Source organism: Staurois parvus, unplaced genomic scaffold (genome assembly GCF_062004578.1).
Source record: "Staurois parvus isolate SC_StPar_1 unplaced genomic scaffold, SC_StPar_1.0 ptg000827l, whole genome shotgun sequence".
In the NCBI taxonomy this organism is placed as follows: domain Eukaryota; kingdom Metazoa; phylum Chordata; class Amphibia; order Anura; family Ranidae; genus Staurois; species Staurois parvus.
The window spans coordinates 789,400-809,799 of NW_028318623.1; the positions used below are offsets into that span (position 1 = coordinate 789,400).

General features: G+C 45.3%; 1 protein-coding gene across 1 annotated transcript in view; it reads left to right on the top strand.

Moving 5' to 3' along the window:
- Nucleotides 1-399: 399 nt before the first annotated feature.
- Nucleotides 400-20,400, top strand: part of LOC149443839 (uncharacterized) — a 43,807-nt gene continuing 23,806 nt past the window's right edge. The window contains exon 1 of the mRNA XM_089655161.1: nucleotides 400-1,198. Coding sequence (XP_089511287.1) covers nucleotides 654-1,187 — 534 coding nt within the window. The 5' untranslated portion in view covers nucleotides 400-653 and the 3' untranslated portion in view covers nucleotides 1,188-1,198. The remainder of the gene's footprint in view (nucleotides 1,199-20,400) is intronic.

Consider the following 20,400-nt stretch of genomic DNA (forward strand, 5'->3'; position numbering starts at 1 on the left):
TGCCTATTATTTTTGATAAAAGGACATATAAAAAGTAGAGACACCGCCACCGACACCGCTTTTGTTGTCTTACTGCCCTAGCAGAACAAAAATGACATTTGAAGAAGGACCAACCTTCCTTTTGACTTTCTCCATTTTCATCCGATATCCCTCTTAGAATTACAATTTAATTCTAGGAACTGTAAAATCTCCAGGCATTGATGTGCCGCGTATGTATAGAATTGCAACCCCTTCTTTAAGAAAATGTCTTCTATTAGCTGTCCATCATAGAGACTGACAAGCTTGAATTGTTTCTAACCTCCCCGGCCCCCCCTTCTTGGCTTTCTTGAGAAAGTTTAAGGAGGAAGGAGGGCTCAGTCATTGAATAGAAGGCTCTAGTGAAAGTAGTATAAGGTGATTGGTGGGAGGAGATGAAATCTAGCTGGGGCGAGAGAGAAAGAGGCATGCACATTGTAGTGCACAAGGAAGTGTGCTCGACATATCACAAGAGACAAGTCATGACGGGCTGACAGAGGAGTAACCTGTTCTACAGAGATCCTCGCACTTTGCAGGATAGGACTTCGCACAAAAGACAGGACAGATCAGCTGCTGGTCTTATCTATTCCTTGTATATCTCATTGAAGAGGCAAGCACCTGTTCTACCTCATTGCCCAATGGAGACCTCAGAGGAACCCAACCTACTGCTCAGCAGCCCAGAGAGGCCACCTAGGACTATGCGCAAAGGTGGCGCACACTCGGGCTCCCCGCAGAGGCTGAGATGCCAAAGGCGCAGCGGGGGATCTGGAAGCAACAGAAACGGGGTCATCTCCACCACTTCCGAGAGGCGTAACGAAAGGGAGAGGAACAGGGTAAAGCTGGTCAACATGGGCTTTGCCAAGCTCAGGCAGCATGTGCCCCAAGCTCAAGGGCCCAACAAGAAGATGAGCAAGGTGGAAACCCTACGCTCAGCCGTGGAGTACATCAGGGCACTCCAGGCTCTGCTTCTGGACAGGCAAAATGGAGAGAACGGCCAAGGAGGTCCAAGTTCTGATGGGTTGTCTCCATGTGGGAGCAGCTGCTCAGCGGACTCAGGTTCTATGCCTCTGTCTCCGGGCTCTTGTTCCCCTTGTCCCTCTGAAGATTGTTCCAGGGAGGGCAGCAGTGTGTCAGATGCGGACTTCTTCCTGACATTGCATGGCTGGGGATAGCACATTGCAAGGTGGGTGCACCTGTAATGCAAAGCTGACAGCTGTTACTGAATATCAAGGTGCAGTACAGGTTTTGGAAACTTTTCCCTAGAGGGAAAACATTTTCCCTGGAAACGTACCAACTCAACCTAATCCTCTCTTTATATCATACTCTCCTTGGAGATTTCGCCAATAGCGGTTGATATAAATTCTTGTTTGATACCTCCAGAAAAGGGTTGGATGGCCAACATCTAATTATCTTGACTTTCTTTTCTCCAGTTTTCAAGCACCAGTTCCTTTAGCACTTTTATGTTTGCATATTTTGACCCACAGCACCCTAGACGCAAAAAATAGGTATAGTCCGTGACTTGTTTATAGAGTGTACATTTGTCTATATTTTATAAAGAGGAGCTGATTCACGTAGACTGGAGAAAAGAAAAGAATAAAATTGGAGCCATTGCCATAGGTAACCAATAACAATTTTGATTTTGTTTTTCAAATGAAAAGTAGAAGATGACTGCTTGCTTTTGACAACCTTGATGCTGTGCTTGTTTTTTTTTTTTTTTTGGGGGGGGGGCAAAGGATTAAGAGAAATGTTTACATAGATCAACAGTTCTAGTGCAAGGTGGTTTCCTGATGGCTTGTGGAATTCTGTGTTTAATATGCTTTGCTATGCAGTCAAAAAAACTCTCCTAATTTATTGTCATTACTAATGCCAAATTGGTGTATCTGAACTTACCCAATATGTCTGCTTAAGACCAGGAGCGGACTGACAACTCATGGGGCTCTGGGGCAATAGGGGATCATGGGGCCCCTGTGTCCTTGCCCAAACTCAAAGAAGCCTATGAAAAAGGTACCAGGGGCATCTCATGGGGCCCCCTACTGACCCCGGGCTCTTGGGCAATGCCCGAGTTTCCAAATGGTCAGTCCGCCCCTGTACCCAAGTCAATCCATCAGTTGATTTAGGTAAAACCAGCCTGCTGGATTTTTTTTACATGCGATTGCTGCTGGTGACTCTAGAAGCTAGCAGTAATCATTGTGTTCTGCCGGCCGGGAAGGCTCCCTACCAGCAAAGTACAATAGCACTACTTGAGGCATTCTTCTTTCCTTCCATCCGTGTTGGCAGGAAATAAAATGGAATCATCTACAGTTTGGCTAAGGCTGGCCATCTCATGGGGCCCCCTACTGACCCCGGGCCCTCAGGCAGTGCCTGCGTTTCCAAATGGTCAGTCCGCCCCTGCTTAAGATGACCATACATGAATCATAATTGGGCCAGTTTAATAGGATCCGAACAAATTTTGATCCATGTTTAGGCAGGCTGGTTGTACAGAAGTTGATCAACCAATCGACTTGTGTACAACCAGCCTATCGTGTTTTCCCTGAACAATCAGTTCCACGCTATACCTTGGAACACTGATCAATGTGATGGAAGGCTCCCTGCCATCAGGACACAGAACAGTGGGAGGATACCCCATCCACATTGAGTGTGTGGATGGGGGAATTGGGTCATTTTTTTTTCCTTCAAAGTGCTGGTTGAACCGTAAAAAAATTAATCATGTATGGCCTGTCTTATAATTTGCTTATTCACAAGCAGGGGCGGACTGACAGCTCATGGGGCCCCCGGGCAATAGGGGATCATGGGGCCCCTGTGTCTTTGCCCAAACTCAAAAAAGCCTATGAAAAAGGTACCAGGGGCATCTCATGGGGCCCCCTACTGACCCGAGCCCTCGGGCAGTGCTTGAGTTTCCAAATGGTCAGTCTGCCCCTGTTCACAAGTTTCAAAATGGTTTGCACACTTGAATTATTGAATAATATATCTCACAAACTGAAATCTTACAACTCAGTTTTGTGAAATGTTATTTCCATTAATCTAAGTTCTATTTCTAAGTTCTAGTGGTGTTGGGTGAACCAGAATATTTAATCAGGGACACCATACTCTAATCATGATGTGCAAGATGCAGTAACCTACAGCAATCCGATTTCTGCTGACGTAGGTTTTGGAGACAATTAATTCTTAATTGTTGATTGGCTGCTTTGAGTTACTGGACCATAGACGTCAATCTTATGATTTGTATAAGCCCATTTGTTTAACAAGTCCACCAGCAACGTGGACCAGTAGGAGGTACATCAGGCAATGATACAGCTGAGCAAATGCTGTCTTGCTGTTTCATTTTAAGACATCTTACCATACATACTAAGACTTAGGAGAGCTTTTTCCCACATCTAGGGTTTCGAGTGACACAAATGATTTGTTCTGTAGGAATTAAAAAAAAAAACTCCAAAGCTAAAGCAGCCTTAATCAGAGGAACCCTTAAAATAATTTTCAGGTAAAACATCTTCTAAGACCAATTCAACGGGTATCAGTGGGAAAAAATACCCCTTGTATTGGAGGTCAGTGGGAGAGATGCACCTTGTATTGGAGGTCAGTGGGAGAGATGAGCCTCGTATTGGAGGTAAGTGGGAGAGATGCGCCTCGTATTGGAGGTCAGTGGGAGAAATGCGCCTCGTATTGGAGGTCAGTGGGAGAAATGCGCCTCGTATTGGAGGTCAGTGGGAGAAATGCGCCTCGTATTGGAGGTCAGTGGGAGAAATGCGCCTCGTATTGGAGGTCAGTGGGAGAAATGCACCTCGTATTGGAGGTCAGTGGGAGAAATGCACCTCGTATTGGAGGTCAGTGGGAGAAATGCACCTCGTATTGGAGGTCATTGGGAGAGATCCACCTCGTATTGGAGGTCAGTGGGAGAGATGCACCTCGTATTGGAGGTCATTGGGAGAAATGCACCTCGTATTGGAGGTCATTGGGAGAGATGCACCTCGTATTGGAGGTCAGTGGGAGACATGCACCTCGTATTGGAGGTCAGCGGGAGAGATGCACCTTGTATTGGAGGTCAGCGGGAGAAATGCACCTCGTATTGGAGGTCAGCGGGAGAAATGCACCTTGTATTGGAGGTCAGCGGGAGAAATGCACCTTGTATTGGAGGTCAGCGGGAGAAATGCACCTTGTATTGGAGGTCAGCGGGAGAAATGCACCTTGTATTGGAGGTCAGTGGGAAAAATGGCCCTTATGTTGGTGGTCAGTGGGAAAAATGGCCCTTTTATTGGTGGTCAGTGGGAAAAATGGCCCTTATGTTGGTGGTCAGTGGGAAAAATGGCCCTTATGTTGGTGGTCAGTGGGAAAAATGGCCCTTATGTTGGTGGTCAGTGGGAAAAATGGCCCTTATGTTGGTGGTCAGTGGGAAAAATGGCCCTTATGTTGGTGGTCAGTGGGAAAAATGGCCCTTATATTGGAGGTCAGTGGAAAAAATGCCCCACCCCCTTACAGTGGTGAGTAAAATGCTACCCTTTCAGACAGATAAAAAGATCATCGGTGTCATGTTGTTGGCTCAGCCAATTGGCAATAGCCCCAGAACTACACAATCACAAATTAAATATCAATCAGCCACAGCTCAAGGAACGCCTAGAAACCTTTGGAGGAACCCAAGGTTCCAAGAAACTCTGATTTGAGAATGGCTAATCCATAGGGTTACATTGAAAAATATTCATGGGTTAATCCTGCAAAAAAAAGGTTTAAAATATTGCAAAAAGTATTAGTTAATAGAGATCGGTGAGGTCCTCTTGTTAGCCATGATTAGCCCTTTAAGGCTTCCGCCCGACAGCCCTTTAAGTTGGCTTTGTTGGCTGGGAGGTGGCATGGCTTCTGTAACATGTGACCCCTGTGATTGGCTCTCCCAGTGGTCACATGACTGGGAGCCCATCCCACTGGCTCCTAATTAGAAGCCTTGACTGACAGCTGTCAATGACAGCTCGGACAGTGTGCTGACGGCGAGCACTGAGTGCACTACCAGCCCACCAGCTCCTGAGGATGCATAGGTGTTTCTAGCAATGTTAGGCCTCTAGTGAAGTTCCGTCCCAAAAATTAAAAGTCAGCAGCTACAAATACTGTCGCTACTGATTTAATATTAAGGCACTTACCTGTCCCTGGATCCAGTGGTGTCCTCACCCCCGAGCCAATAGGCTATCAGGTGCTGGCGCCGCCATCTTGACTAAGGGAAACCGGCGCTGAAGCCTTGGGGCTTCACAGCCGGTCCCCTACTGAGCATGCGTGAAGTGCGCTGCACTTTGTGAATGGGCTGCAGTCTTATGAGACCTGTGAAGCAGGGGCGGACTGACAACTCATGGGGCCCCCGGGCAATAGGGGATCATGGGGCCCCTGTGTCCTTGCCCAAACTAAAAAAAGCCTATGAAAAAGGAACCATCGCATGGGGCCCCCTACTGACCCTGGGCCCTCGGGCAGTGCCTGAGTTTCCAAATGGTCAGTCCGCCCCTGCTGTGAAGTGTCCCAGAGGGCTGTGGAGGAAAGGAGGGAGGCCTACCTTCTGGCTCAGTTCACCGCTGCAAACTGAGCCAGAAGTGGAAGCGGGTACCTGTCAAAAACAGGTACCTGCTTCCCCCCCCCCCCGAAAAGGTGCCAAATGTGGTAGCAAGGGGGGCAAATAAGTGGAGTTTCCACTTTTGAGTCGAACGCTGCTTTAAATCGCACTTTATTTGCTGCCGTATATATGCGTTAGAGGTTAATATATTTGTTCTTGGGAGTTGTCTGTTTGCTGTGGTAATATCATTTTGCATTGTTTCCATAAACCTCAACTGTGATAATTCAATACCATTCTTCATTGGGGAGTGTAACATGCAGTAACCCACAACATCTAATCAAATTTCAATTTATCGCACGCAGATCAGTAAAACGTACATTGGAATGGTTGCAGTGAGCAGGAGCTTTTCCTATTTAAAGTATACGTTCACCTTTGAATGAAAAGCTGAATTAACACCGAACACCCACCTCACCCCGCCCCCTCGGCTCACACTACATGTACCTCCATGGATGATTAGCTTTCACTTCCCACACAGCTGGTGCAGGGGTCTGGGGATCTGAAAGCCACAGCCTTCTTCTTTCTAGGCGGATCACAGCGATTTTGGTTGCATGACCGCTTTGACCAATCAGAATTGCTCGAATTCCTCCCAGCTTCCCTAAGGCTAGGTTCAAACCTATGCCTATACCTTTGATCCAATTCTGCATTGTGTTTTGGCACCTGCGCTTTTGACATGTTTTTGATGCGTTTTGCTTTTTTTTTTTTCTTGTTGCTAGGCAGATTTAAAAACGCATCAAAAACACGGCAAAAACGCAATACATGCTTTTCTGCAGCGTTTCCATTGAAGTCTATAGAACTAAAAACACAACTTTTTGCGTTCAAAAAAGTCCCCGACCCCTTCCAAAAAAAACGCACCGGGTGAAAACGCGGAGATGTGAATATGTCCCATAGGAAATCATGTTAAATGGATTGTACAACGTTTCTGCAAAACGCTACAAAAAAGGCATAGGTGTGAACCTAGGGTAAGGAAGGAAGTGGAAGACGTCTATACCTTTCAAATCCCCAGACCCCTGCACCGGCTGCATGGACAGTGAAAGCTATTTATCCATGGAGGGAAGTGTAGCAGGGACCAGGGATGGGGAGGGTGTAGGCCTGGTTAACATCTATGCATTTTTTAGCGCATTTTGCTGAAACACTAGAGCGGGGGCTGACTGACAACTCATGGGGCCCCCGGGCAATAGGGGATCATGGGGCCCCTGTGTCCTTGCCCAAACTCAAAAAAGCCTATGAAAAAGGTACCAGGGGCATTCCATGGGGCCCCCTACTGACCCCGGGCAGTGCCCGAGTTTCCAAATGGTCAGTCCGCCCCTGCACTAGAGTCCATTCAACATGGTTTGCTATGGAACACGTTCACATCTATGAGTTTTTTAGCCTCTGCATTTTTGGAAAGGATCAAGGACTTTGTAAAATGCACACGCGACAGAAATGCATGTAGTGCATTTTTTATGCATTTTGCACGGTTTTCTTGCCAATAGTAAAGCATTGACTTTGATGAGACTTTAATGTGATTGTGGATGGGTGTACTTTGTTGGGGCTGATGCAACTTTGGATGGCTGTGACTTAACATTGTCTGGGGCTCAAGTAGCATCGAAGTCACACCCATCATATATTGTGTGTAATATATAAATATATATCTATATAGATATATATATATACACACACATATACACAAACACACATATACACAACGTATGTATGTATGTATGTATATACAGTATACATACATACATACATATACACACACATTTTATATATATATATATATATATATATATATATATACACACACACACTCTGTGTGTGTGTGTGTATTGATAGATATTGAATGAAAATACATATACAAACATAAATACGCATACACACACACACACACATACATACACATACATACATACATATATATACACATACACACACACACACACACACATATATATATATATATATATATATACACACACACACACATATATATATATATACACACACACATATTATATATATATACAGTGTGTGTGTGTGTGTGTATATATGTGTGTGTATTGATAGATATTGAATGAAAATACATAGACAAGTGACAAGTACATTGTACAGCGACTTTGAATGGGTGCAACTTGGCTGCGACTTAACATTGTCTGGCACTAAAGTAGCATCAAAGTCGCACCCATCCAAATTCGCACCACAGTCGCATCCAGGTCGCACCCATCCAAAGTCGCATCTGTAGTATATTGTGTGTAAAATATCTATCTATATCGCTATTACACACAATATGTGCGTGTGTGACAAGTACATTTACACAATATACTACAGATGCGACTTCGATGCGACTTTGGATCTAAGCATATAAATCGCATCCACCCAAATTTCCATCAAAGTCGCATCCAAGTTTCACCCATCCAAAGTCACATCAAATTTGCACCATTCTAAAGTTGTATCGAAGTGGCATCAAAGTCAGTTCTTTCCTATTGGTAAACCCCCTCCTTCCCGCAAAATGCTAGTTTTCAAAAATGCAAAACATTATAGAAAAATGCATCAATTGCAACAAGCCTAGGTGTGAACATAAGTGTATGGTGTTAGTTCATCTTTTCAGTTTTTTAAACTAGCCAGGTCCCTTCCTGTTCCAACATGACTGCGCACCAGTGCACAAAGCAAGGTCCAAAAAGACATGGAGGAGCCAGTTTGGGGTGGAGGAACTTGACTGGCCTGCACAGAGTCCTGACCTCAACCCGATACAACACCTTTGGGATGAATTAGAGTGGAGACTGCGAGCCAGGCCTCCTCCCCCGACATCAGTGTCTGACCTCACAAATGTACTTCTGGAAGAATGGTCAAACCTTCCCATAGACACCCCTAAACCTTGTGGACGGCCTTCCCAGAAGAGTTGAAGCTGTTATAGCTGCAAAGGGCGGGGCCAACTCAATATTGAACCCTACGGACTAAGACTGGGGGGCCATTAAAGTTCATGTGCGTGGAAAGGCAGGCGGCCCAATACTTCTGGTAATATAGTGTATATATTGTACTTTCACATCAGTCCCTTGTCCTCAAAGAGCATACAATCTAATGCCCCTAACTCACATTCATACATATGAGGGCTAATTAACCTTGCCTTTCGAGTGTGGGAGGAAACCGGTGTACCCGGAAGAAACTTATGCAGGCACAGGGAGAACATGCAGACTCCAGGCAGGTAGTGCCGTGGTTGGGATTGTACATATTTTTAATTCTCATCTGTAATGTAAGTCCCTGGAGCTGACATTTTTGCATAGGGACTCGTCACTCGTCGAACGCGCCCATCAATGAAAAGAGATACAAATATGCAACAAGCATTTTCAAACTGACTATCAAAAAATGATTATTGGTGTAATACTGAGCCTGGCAGACAACAGAGAAGGGGCAATGTGCAGCACCAAGGTCAATGAATACATACCAAAGCTGGCCACCCCCCTAGAGCTAGACACACAGCATTCCAGCAGTAGATTTCATGCTTTGCTACCTAACCAGGGGCGGACTGACAACTCATGGGGCCCCCCGGGCAATAGGGGATCATGGGGCCCCTGTATTCTTGCCCAAACTCAAAACAGCCTATGAAAAAGGTACCAGGGGCATCTCATGGGGCCCCCTACTGTCCCCAGGCCCTCGGGCAGTGACCGAGTTTCCAAATGGTCAGTCCGCCCCTGTACCTAACTACCTACCTACCATGGCTGTTGCTGTTCTGTACTAGTAGCAGTAGATTTCATGCTTTGCTACCTAACCAGGGGCGGACTGACAACTCATGGGGCCCCCCGGGCAATAGGGGATCATGGGGCCCCTGTATTCTTGTCCAAACTTAAAACAGCCTATGAAAAAGGTACCAGGGGCATCTCATGGGGCCCCTACTGTCCCCAGGCCCCCGGGCAGTGCCCGAGTTTCCAAATGGTCAGTCCGCCCCTGTACTTAACTACCTACCTACCATGGCTGTTGCTGTTCTGTACTAGTAGGGAATTTGGAGCTTGGTGTCCCCAGTCTTTGCTGGGACTGTCAGGCACCCAGGACAGCCATAGCTGGCCAGTAGGACCTCCACATCTCCACCACCACTCCAGTAGCTGGAGTTGGACAATGCATTCTTCCCGAGCCATGGCCCTCATCTGCTCCAACAGCTAAAGACAAGCTATCAGAATGGACAGGAAACCAGGGCCCAGGAAGAGGAAGGCTGTGGCCCAGAATCAGGTCATAGCCCGGTAGTTGAGAACCACTGCACTAGGCCTACAACGTCATAGCCCTCAGCACTTAAAAAAAGATGGTCTGCCGATATTTAACATGGAACTGTAACATGCACACATTATTATTATTATTTTACAGTATTTATAAAGCGCCAATAGTTCGCTCAGCGCTGTACATTACAAAGGGGGACAGAACATGTGACAGAACAATACCAATACAATGCAAAACATGAGGGGATCGAGGGCCCTGCTCTTTCGAGCTTACAATCTAGGAGGGAGGGGATGGTGGCACAGGAGGAGATGGCTGTGGGGGATGGAGTGGTAGGAAGAGTGGAGGAGGTCGGCAAGTTAGCAGGGGGTGGGGTAGGCTTCCCTGAAGAGATGAGTTTTCAGGGTGCGCCTAAAGGAGAGGAGAGTAGGTGATAATCTGATGGGTTGGGGCAGGGAGTTCCAGAGGATGGGTGACACACTGGAGAAGTCCTGTAGGCGGGCATGGGAGGAGGAGACCAGGGAACTAGAGAGAAGGAGGTCTTGTGAGGAGCGGAGTGTGCGTGTTGGGCGGTACTTGGATATTAGGTCAGTGATGTAGTTCGGGGCAGTATGGTGGACGGCTTTGTACGTCAGTGTTAGGATTTTGATGTGAGCACTCAGTGGGGTGGCTTTACTAAAAGTAAACAGACTGCGCACTTTGCAAGTGCGGTTGCACTCATTTTCCCCAGAGCTTAGAGAATGTGGTGAAACTTGGGTAAAGAATAGCCAATCAGGTGCAAGGAAAATTAGAGAAAACAAAACAGCATTTTTGCTTGCACATGATTGGATGATGGAAATCAGCAAAGCTTCACCTCATTCACTAAACTCTGTGAAATATAAGTGCAACCGTACTTTCAAAGTACCCAGTTTTTAGTAAATCAACCCCATAGTCTCCTATTTTCTGGGGACTGTGCATATGCAGATTCACTGTACCTCTTTTTCGATCGGCATGGGAAGTTCTTTACAAATCCAATCCTCTAAACCTTCTCTTTGGGACCAGACAAGCTTTGGTAAGACAGTAGTTTACCAAGTAATGAAGAACAAGAATTAAAGCGCTAAGGCTTGCTCTCTGATAAAACAGTATTGGCAGCTTCCATTTTGTGCCCTTCCAGGCTAAATAGATGCATGAAAATGTAACATGCGGGTGTGTTGTGACCTTCAGTGACACCTTTTGAGTTGTGCACAAAGGTCAGTACACCTTGTTCCAACTCCAAAAAAGGTGACTCCAACAGAAGCACAGTGGCTAGGTGGTTGGCACTTCTGCCTAGTAGCACTAAGGTTATTGGTTTGATCTCCAACTATGGCACTACCTACCGTGGAATTTGCTTGTACTGCCTGGGGGTGCTCCGGTTTCCTCCCACACTCCAAAGACATGCTGGTGGGTTCATTGTGTTTACTGCACTGGAGATTTTGTACTCTGTCAGAGTATGAACTCCCTCTAGGACTGGATAAAAATTGTGGTGCACATCCACTAACCTGATGGAGAATATTCAGACAGGAGACCATTTGGTGCTGAGGAGGCCCTAATGGATCAGGTTCAAGGGAGTATAGGGTTGGGAAAGCATGTTGGGGCTGGGATAGGTTCAGGGGTGGACTGACAATTAATGGGGCCCCCGGGCAATAGGGGATCATGGGGCCCCTGTGTCCTCGCCCAAACTCAAAAAAGCCTATGAAAAAGGTACCGAGGGCATCTCATGGGGCCCCCTACTGACCCCGGGCGATTGGGCAGTGCCCGAGTTTCCAAATGGTCAGTCCGCCCCTGGATAGGTTACAATTAATGGAGTGATGCCACTGGCTCTGACAAGTGGTGCTGGACTAGAAGCTATGGAGGTGGAGGTCAATCAGCCACAGCTCAACCCCTAGGAACCCATGAAGGAACCTTGGTTGAGAATGGCTGATCTACAGGGATCTTTATCACTTAAGTATGCCAAAGGCAGGATGACATCTAAACGAAGACCAGACATTAACATGTTCTCTTTCCGTACTGCATAGGCAAGAATCCTACAGCCCATTTATCAGTGTTAACCTTGCAAGCAAAGATGCCTGCGGAAATATGCATGCCTATAGACAGACTGCAATGATAAATTACTAGAGATCTGCAGGAATGGGGTCATTTACATTTCAACAGACGATCCTAAGGAGTCCGTTTTTATTTGCCTATGAAATATACTTATTTGCATTACTTTGAAGTAATTGCTCTGTACATGTTTATTTGAAGGGTCAGTCTGCCAAAAACAAATGTTGTAGGTCTATCGTGACTAGATGACCTGTTCACTAGTCTCTTGGATGTTTTGAAAAGGAAGGTAGCTAGCTCATGAGATCCCAGGTATGACCACCTGCTCTGGCCACCACAAGAAGGCTAGTTTTTTTGCTAAAATTTTCATTTTGCATAATGACAGAGAGACTTTTCCTTCAACAGGTAGAATGAGACTCTGTAGTAGAGGAGGGCAGAGGGATAAAATATGCTAGAAAGATCTCACTAATGTTGTCCCAGGAGATATAAAAACTGTGGAAGACATAGCCCACTGACACCCATCCATCACCACAATATCTCTATGGGATGGACATTTTACTAAGTCAAACAACAATGTGCAGAGCACAGAATCTTTGACTGGAAGCAAACCTAGAACATCTCTACGTACCCTACGACAAAGCAGAATGGGAAGGCTCCTACATAGCCCACTGACACCCATCCATCACCACCACAATATCTCTATGGGATGGACATTTTACTAAGTCAAACAACAATGTGCAGAGCACAGAATCTATGACTGGAGGCAAACCTAGAACATCTCCATGTACCCTACGACAAAGCAGAATGGGAAGGCTCCTCCATACATCAGTTTCTAGATTTCTTTTGTAACAGGTTTCCGGTGAAGGTACCCATTCATACTATTCTGATGCGATGATGTGCATGACTATTGCACCAGAGATAGGCTTGTCCACTCCCCATTACCACCATTACCGTTCCGTACCAACCCCCCCCCCTTTCTCTTAACCAATTATACTTATAAAAGACATGACACCAATTTTGGAGTAAATGGCCAACATGGCCTTTTATTAACAACTCAAGTTTAAATACACCAACCATTCCTTATAACAGAAACCCAAAGAATTGTTGTTGGTCTTCGAAGGCACCCCCAAACAATCTGAAATGCACCTGCGGACAACCATATACACTAGGCCTCCAGCCGCAACCAACCAGCTCGGAGACAACCATACCGTCCGCAGTGCAGCACCACCACCTTCCAGTTAAACCTTGGTTAACTGGGAATGTCCCCGGGCATCCCATACCACCGATGGGTCCCACACCATTGTTTTTACCTTCAAAGATAAGAACTGCCTCCAAAGACCAACAACCGCCCCTGAACCAACATAATCCCCCTTTTTCCTGGAGGGACCCAATACTCACCAAAAGCAGGGAGGGCGGGAAGCTCTCACTCCTGACGTCCAGCTCCAACTGATGCCCCTTCACTGAAATCCCCCACCCTAAGGTGTAGCAAACCCCACCTACCCTCAACCTTCTACCAACCAGATACCCCCACTATCAAAACAAACCCCTTGGAGCTGACCTTAACCCTTTGTGTTCCTCCTTCCCCACTCTGTGCCTAGTTATGCCTGCCCTGCGCTATTTCTTCTCTCTTTTTTGCTACGGGCATTTCTTTACATCACATGGAGTAATGTGCAGGATTTCATGCTTTGTGTTAAAGAAGCCCACTTATTTTTAATGGGCTACCAATACAATGCACATTTTAGTGGAGCATTGCACGCTTGTGCTCCACTCTTCATGGTAATGTGGATGGTAAGGGTAAGAGATTACCATTTAGGTTAGGGGTAAAGTTTAGGAGTTAGGCTGATGGATTGAGCTCTGAAGGTTCATCTCATTAGTTTTAGTCCTTGGCTGGTCATCCACTGGGCAAATGATTGTAAATTCATGAGTTTCAGTTGGTATCAAGAAAGGTGGTTGATGGCAAGTTGTCTTGATCTTTAGTTTTTTTTGTGATTAAAAGCTGGTTAAAAGTTATGCAAAGAAATCACTACACAAGCTAAAAGTGTAAAGTATATCCAGCATTAAAAAGAGGACTAGACATGCATGCAGGAAATTTTCTTCTAATTTCAGATGCATCTGTTCAATGAAGATTTCGTTTTGTCATATTTGTTATGTTGAACCAGTTCATTTTCAGAATTCATTTCGTAGCTTCACCATTTGTTTCGTATAGTTGTTGATGCAGGCAGATTTGAAAAATTTTGGATGGTTTTCGAAGGATTGCTATATATTCGATATATTATCAAATGGGATGGATTCAAATTGGAAGGATTCGGTATTTTCGGCCGCTAGTCAGAAGTGGCATGAGCCGATTGGTCAGTATCGACCAGCGCAGGGGCGGACTGACAACTCATGGGGCCCCCGGGCAATAGGTGATCATGGGGCCCCTGTGTCTTTGCCCAAACTCAAAAAAGCCTATGAAAAAGGTTCCAGGGGCATCTCATGGGGCCCCCTACTGACCTCGGGCCCTCAAAGCAGTGCCCGAGTTTCCAAATGGTCAGTCCGCCCCTGGACCAGCATCATGTGAATCTTAATTAACAAATGGACTGAAGTTCAGATCCATGCGCTATCTGGATTGGATGCAAACTACTATCGCATCATGTGATGTCATCTGCATTAAACAAATGCATTCATTAATTTTGTTATAACTTTGTTCGGATTATTCCTGCCACTGACACCAACAGTGGGGCACTATTCCTTCCACCGACACAAACGCTGGGGCACTATTCCTTCCACCGACACCAACGGTGGGGCACTATTCCTTCCACCGGCACCAACAGTGGGGCACTATTCCTTCCACCGGCACCAACAGTGGGGCACTATTCCTTCCACCGGCACCAACAGCGGGGCACTATTCCTTCCACCAGCACCAACAGCAGGGCACTATTCCTTCCACCAGCACCAACAGCGGGGCACTATTCCTTCCACCGACACCAACAGTGGGGTACTATTCCTTCCACCGACACCAATGGTGGGGCACTATTCCTTCCACCGGCACCAACGGTGGGGCACTATTCCTTCCACCGACACCAACAGTGGGGCACTATTCCTTCCACCGACAACAACAATGGGGCATAATTTTTTCCACTGGCACCAACTATTTCTCCCCCTAATTCCAAGGATCGGACATTGTGTACTCCCACTGGGCACAGCTGGTCCCCCTAAAGTCTGAAGGACAGTAAACTGGCCCATTATCTGGAACGTTTGGAGACCCCTGCCCAAAATGATTGATGGATTGTACAATCAGCCAGCCCATAGATGGATCGAACCTCAATCAGTCCCTGCTGAACCGGCCAAGATTTGATTCATCCATGGCCGGCTTTAGATGTAAATATAAACACAGAACTAGCTAGACCTGCTGCTGAAAGTTTAGGTCAAGTCGCTGTTGTATGGTCAACTTCTGAGTGCTAAAAAGCACATTCCCACTGCTTCTGGAATTCAGAGAGACTGCTGTCTTTTGTGGTGATTAGCATGTATTGTATGGTGTGTACTGTATATTGTGAATAATCTATAGTGCATACTCGGGCAGCACAGTGGCTAAATGGTTAGCACTTTCGCCTGGTAGCACTAGGGTCATTGGTTTGAATCCCAGCCACGGCACCACCTGCCTGGAGTTTGCATGTTCTCCCTGTGCCTACGTGGGTTTCCCCCGGGTACTCCGGTTTTCTCCCACACTCCAAAGACATGCTGGTAGGTGAATTGGTTCCTGTCTAAATTGACCCTAGTATATGTATGTATGAATGTGAATTAGGGACCTTAGATTGTACGCCCCTTGAGGGTTAGGGACTGATGTGAATGTACAATATATATGTAAAAGCGCTGCGTAAATTGATGGTGCTATATAAGTACCTGAAATAAATAAATACTGGATCTTATATTATTTCCATCATTGCAATAGTGAAAAATGCTGCAGCCCATTCATACTTCTGTGCTGAAGTTAGGTTGAAATGTATGTTGCCCCAACACACAGATCCTACTGCCATGTATTGTGGTGTCAGTCATTGTGAATGGTACCCCAATGCACTATAGTGTAGAGTCCAATGAACAACACCACAATACATACACTGTGCATTTATGTGTACTAAAACACGTTTTAACAGACCGCAATAGACCAGATAAGTCTAGACAGTCCAAGTAGAAGAATTTGAGTCTAGCTGCAATCTCAGTCAAAAGTTTAAAAAAAAAAAAAGGGCACCCAACCTCAGCTACTATGGTGAAAGCGGTTCTTCACTCTACAGAAAAAATAAATAAAAGTCAGCAGCTACAATTCCTGTAGCTGCTGACTTTTAATGAAAGGACACTTACCTGTCCAAGGATCCAGCGCCATCATCATCATGAGGTCAGTTCTTTACATCTTTGGGTTCCCGGCACCGGCATCTTTACGGTGGGAAGCCAACTGTGACAGCTTGTGGCTTCACAGCCGGCTTCCTACTGCGCTTTGTGAATGGTCTCTCAGTCTTCTGCGACCTGTGATGTGTCCCAGAAAGCTGTAGGTGATGGGGGGGGACGGGACTAAGGCAATATGAGCAAAAGTGGGAGTGGTAGCTGTCATAACTAGGTACCCGCAACCCCCTACAAAATGATATGCCAACTACGGCAGAAAAGGGGGGAGGAGGACCTAAAGAGGAACTTTCCCTTTTGAGTGAAGAAAGCTGTATAACTGAAACGCGTCAGTTCTGTTGATACTGGATGTCCTTGATAAAAATCACAGTTGGACTTCAGTTCTTTCGCTTACTTGGATGAATAATGGAGGGCACACAGGGGCCCAGTTGACGTTCTATGAGCAATCATGGCAGGGAGATGGAGCATTTTGTTCCTTGCTCTCAATAGGTCAGAACGGACCTGGACCCAAAGGGGCATACAGTTTAATGCCCTTGTTATAGTTATAGAAGCAAAAACTAGGGTCAGAATGGTCAGAAGCTTACCAGCACTGGGGAAAACTGGAAAGACCCAGTACCTCCTGATTTGGACGGATCTACCTTGGTCTGGCCAGGGGCTGAGGAGGCAGAAAGTCCGCAAACACGGTGCCCCCTGAGTAGTCGCCTCAGGGGTGCTCTGAGTAGCACTTGGGTGTGGGACCCCACGTTGTGAATGAGCACATGGTCACCGCGTTTAAAACACTTTTTGCACTGCGCCTCTAGGACCGGCCTTCTGGCCAAGTCCTGGGCAATTTTTTTGCTACAGGCCTCAGGGCCTGGTCAGTGCACAATTTGGGCACGACCACTTTTTATTATTTTTATAGATTTATTTAATTATTATTTTTTTTTTTTTTTCTCACCCCATGTTTGTCACTTTTACTTATGTGTGTGTTTTTCTCACAGGATGGAGGGTGTGGGTCCTCGGGCCTGCCCTGAAGTCTAGGGGGAGGATGTGTGGCCTTTTGGTTTCTTCCTCCCCTGTCCCTGGGGGGTTTCTCTTCAGGAGAGCCCCCGACCAAGTACTGGATGTTCGGCTTCGGCTGGACATAAGGAAAGGTGGTCCACCAGGCCTTTTGGCCAGGAGGACCAAACGGGAACCTTGTCCCTGTCAGCAGCTTCGTGCCCCGGGGGATCAGGGTAGTGGTCCAACCCCTTCGGGAGTAGGACAAAGCACACCCCTAAGTGCACTTTTTGTGTGGTGTTTTTGCACTTGCACGTTTTTGTGAAACACTTACGGGTTTTTTCGTTCTAGTTTGCATGTTTGCGGACTTAAAAAAAAAAAAAAAAAAAAAAAATAGAAGCTTACCAGTACTGCAGAAGGACACCAATACTAACTGGGGAACAAATACAAACTAAATGCAAGTTGTTCCCTCTGTATGAATTTGGATTCAAAGTCCCGTCACTCTAGGTTTAACCAGTACTCTACCTTTGCAATATTACCAGGCTCATCTAATAAAGCTGCACAAAGATTAAGTACAATGTGCACGTACAGTTACCTAGAGCAACCATACAAATGCCACTGTTCATTCTTTTCAAGCAGTCAGGGCAAGAAAAGATTATTTCTGATTGGTTGCCGTGGACCTGCATACATTGAAGGCCACCCTTCTGTCATCACTCTGTTCACTGAAGGTCCGCTTCTGTTTGCTGGGCTTATCTATTCTTGGCCTAATGCATCTTTCTTAAGAGCCCACTGGCTTCATTCCTCACGTCAGAGAAAATCTCAGTGTTTGCTTTATCTTCCTTTGTGCAACGCAGGCCCCTTTTTGTCTGTGGACTTCTGAGAATTTAAATGGGACCTCTTAATGCAAATGAATTCACTTTATACTCCCGCCATCTCGTTCAATGCTGAAGGAATCCAGGCATCAAGCAAAAATCGGTCTTTGCACTTCTGTTGCTATCCAGTAACTGTTGTAAGTGGCCTACAATCAAAAAGTCTCATCAGTTATAATCCACTTTGCAACTCTAGATCATCTTGTCACATGACCAGGGGCGGACTGACCATTCGATCACTCGGGCACTGCCCAAGGGCCCGGGGTCATTAGGGGGCCCCATGAAATGCCCCCGGTACCTTTTTTATAGGCTTGTTTGGGTGTGCTTTGAGTGTGGGCAAGGACACAGGGGCCCCATGATCCCCTATTGCCCGGGGCCCCATGAGTTGTCAGTCTGCCCCTGTGCATAACTTTGCTGTGCAACCTGCTTGTCCCATTCCAGTGTGCATTGATGATTCTGCAGTGGATTCAGAAATGAATCCACGAAGATGAAACTGTACAACACATTGGCCCACATTTTCATTTTGACTGTAGACCAGACAGAAGATGAGGATAGCAGAAAGTACGAATTGAAACAAATGCAGATGCCATTGCTAACCATGGAACATGCTAGCTGTCTGGAATCATTGATACATAGAGACGCTGACCTGGAACAAACGTGGATTAGGAAGGTCAGAATAAAAATCAGAACTTCTAAGCTATTTGTCTGTAGATTGGAAAGCATGAAATCTATCGGATCACCATGACAGCTTAAACACTAGAAATTTAAGGAGAGAAGACCAATGATATTCTTCAAACATATCTTTGAAAGAATCCATTCAATTTAAAGCCAAGTAGGTAGTCCCTGTAGATCTGAAGAATATTCTGCATTCAGATTGTAATGTTTGGCCTCAGATTTAGTTTCATAGTTTCTCTGAGGTTCTCCAGGTTGTCAAAATCTGGATAACAATGATAACACAGATGGAACATCTATTATTATCTAATTATTGTCAAAATGTTGGAACCTCAACTTCTGCTCCAGTCCCAGAGCCCAATGAGGTCATTATTCTTGGCAAATTAATAGTTCCTCTAAAACGGAGGTTCCCCAAGTTGTCAAAATCTGGATAACAATGATAATACCCATGGAACGTCTAGTATTATTTGATTATTGTCAAAATGTTGGAACCTCAACTTCTGCTCCAGTCCCAGAGCCCATTGAGGTAATTATTCTTGGCCAATGAATAGTTCCTCTAAAACTGAGGTTCCCTAAATTGTTCCATGGGTGTTATCATTGTTATCCAGATTTTGACAACTTGGGGAACCTCAGTTTTAGAGTTACTATTCATTGGCCAAGAATGGTGACCTCATTAAGCTGTGGGACTGGAGCAGAAGTTGAGGTTCCAACATTTTGACAATAATTAGATAATACTAGGTGTTCCATGGGTGTTATCATTGTTATCCAGATTTTGACATCTAGTATTATCAAAATGTTGGAACCTCAACTTCAGCTCCAGTCCCAGAGCCTAGTGAGGTCACCATTCTTGGCCAATGAATAGTACCTCTAAAACTGAGTTTCTCCAAGTTGTTAAAATATGGGTAACCACTTCAGCTCCAAAAGGTTTTACCCCAGTCATTACCAGGACATTGTTTATGTTATTTAGTACTGTGCTATTTTTACTGGTGATTGTGTGGTCATGCAACATGGCAAGCAAATGAAATTTATATAATTTTTTTCACACAAATAGAGCTTTCTTTTGGTGGTATTTGATCACCACTGTTTTTTTTTAATTATATAAATAAAACATTTTGAAAAAAAAACAAACAATTATTTTTACTTCTGCTATAAAATATATCTAATAAAATTTTTACAAAATCAAATTTCTTCAAAAATTTAGACCAAAATGTATTTTGTTACTTTTTTTGGTGAAAAAAATCCAAATAAGTGTATATTGTTTAGTTTGCGCAAACGTTATAGCGTCTACAAACTTTTGTATATATACTGGATTTTTTTTTTTTAAATACTACTAATGGTGATCAGGGACTTATAGTTGTACTGTGATAGTGCAGTGGGCAATCTGACACTAACTGACACTGGGTGGGAACTGACTGACACCACCAATGACACTAATACAGTGATCAGTGATAAAACTACAAGGTGGTATCAAAACATTTCAAGACTAGTTTTGCAATACACCAACAGATGGCAGCACACACAGTCATAGGGAGCACCGACCTTCATAAGTCAGTGTGCCAAAAGACATCATCCTGTGTACATTGAGAGCTGTGCAACTGGTGCTATTCTGACCATGTGCATTACCAAGTCTACTTTTTCATCATGGACAGCAAGTTAGAACAAAGAGCAAACATG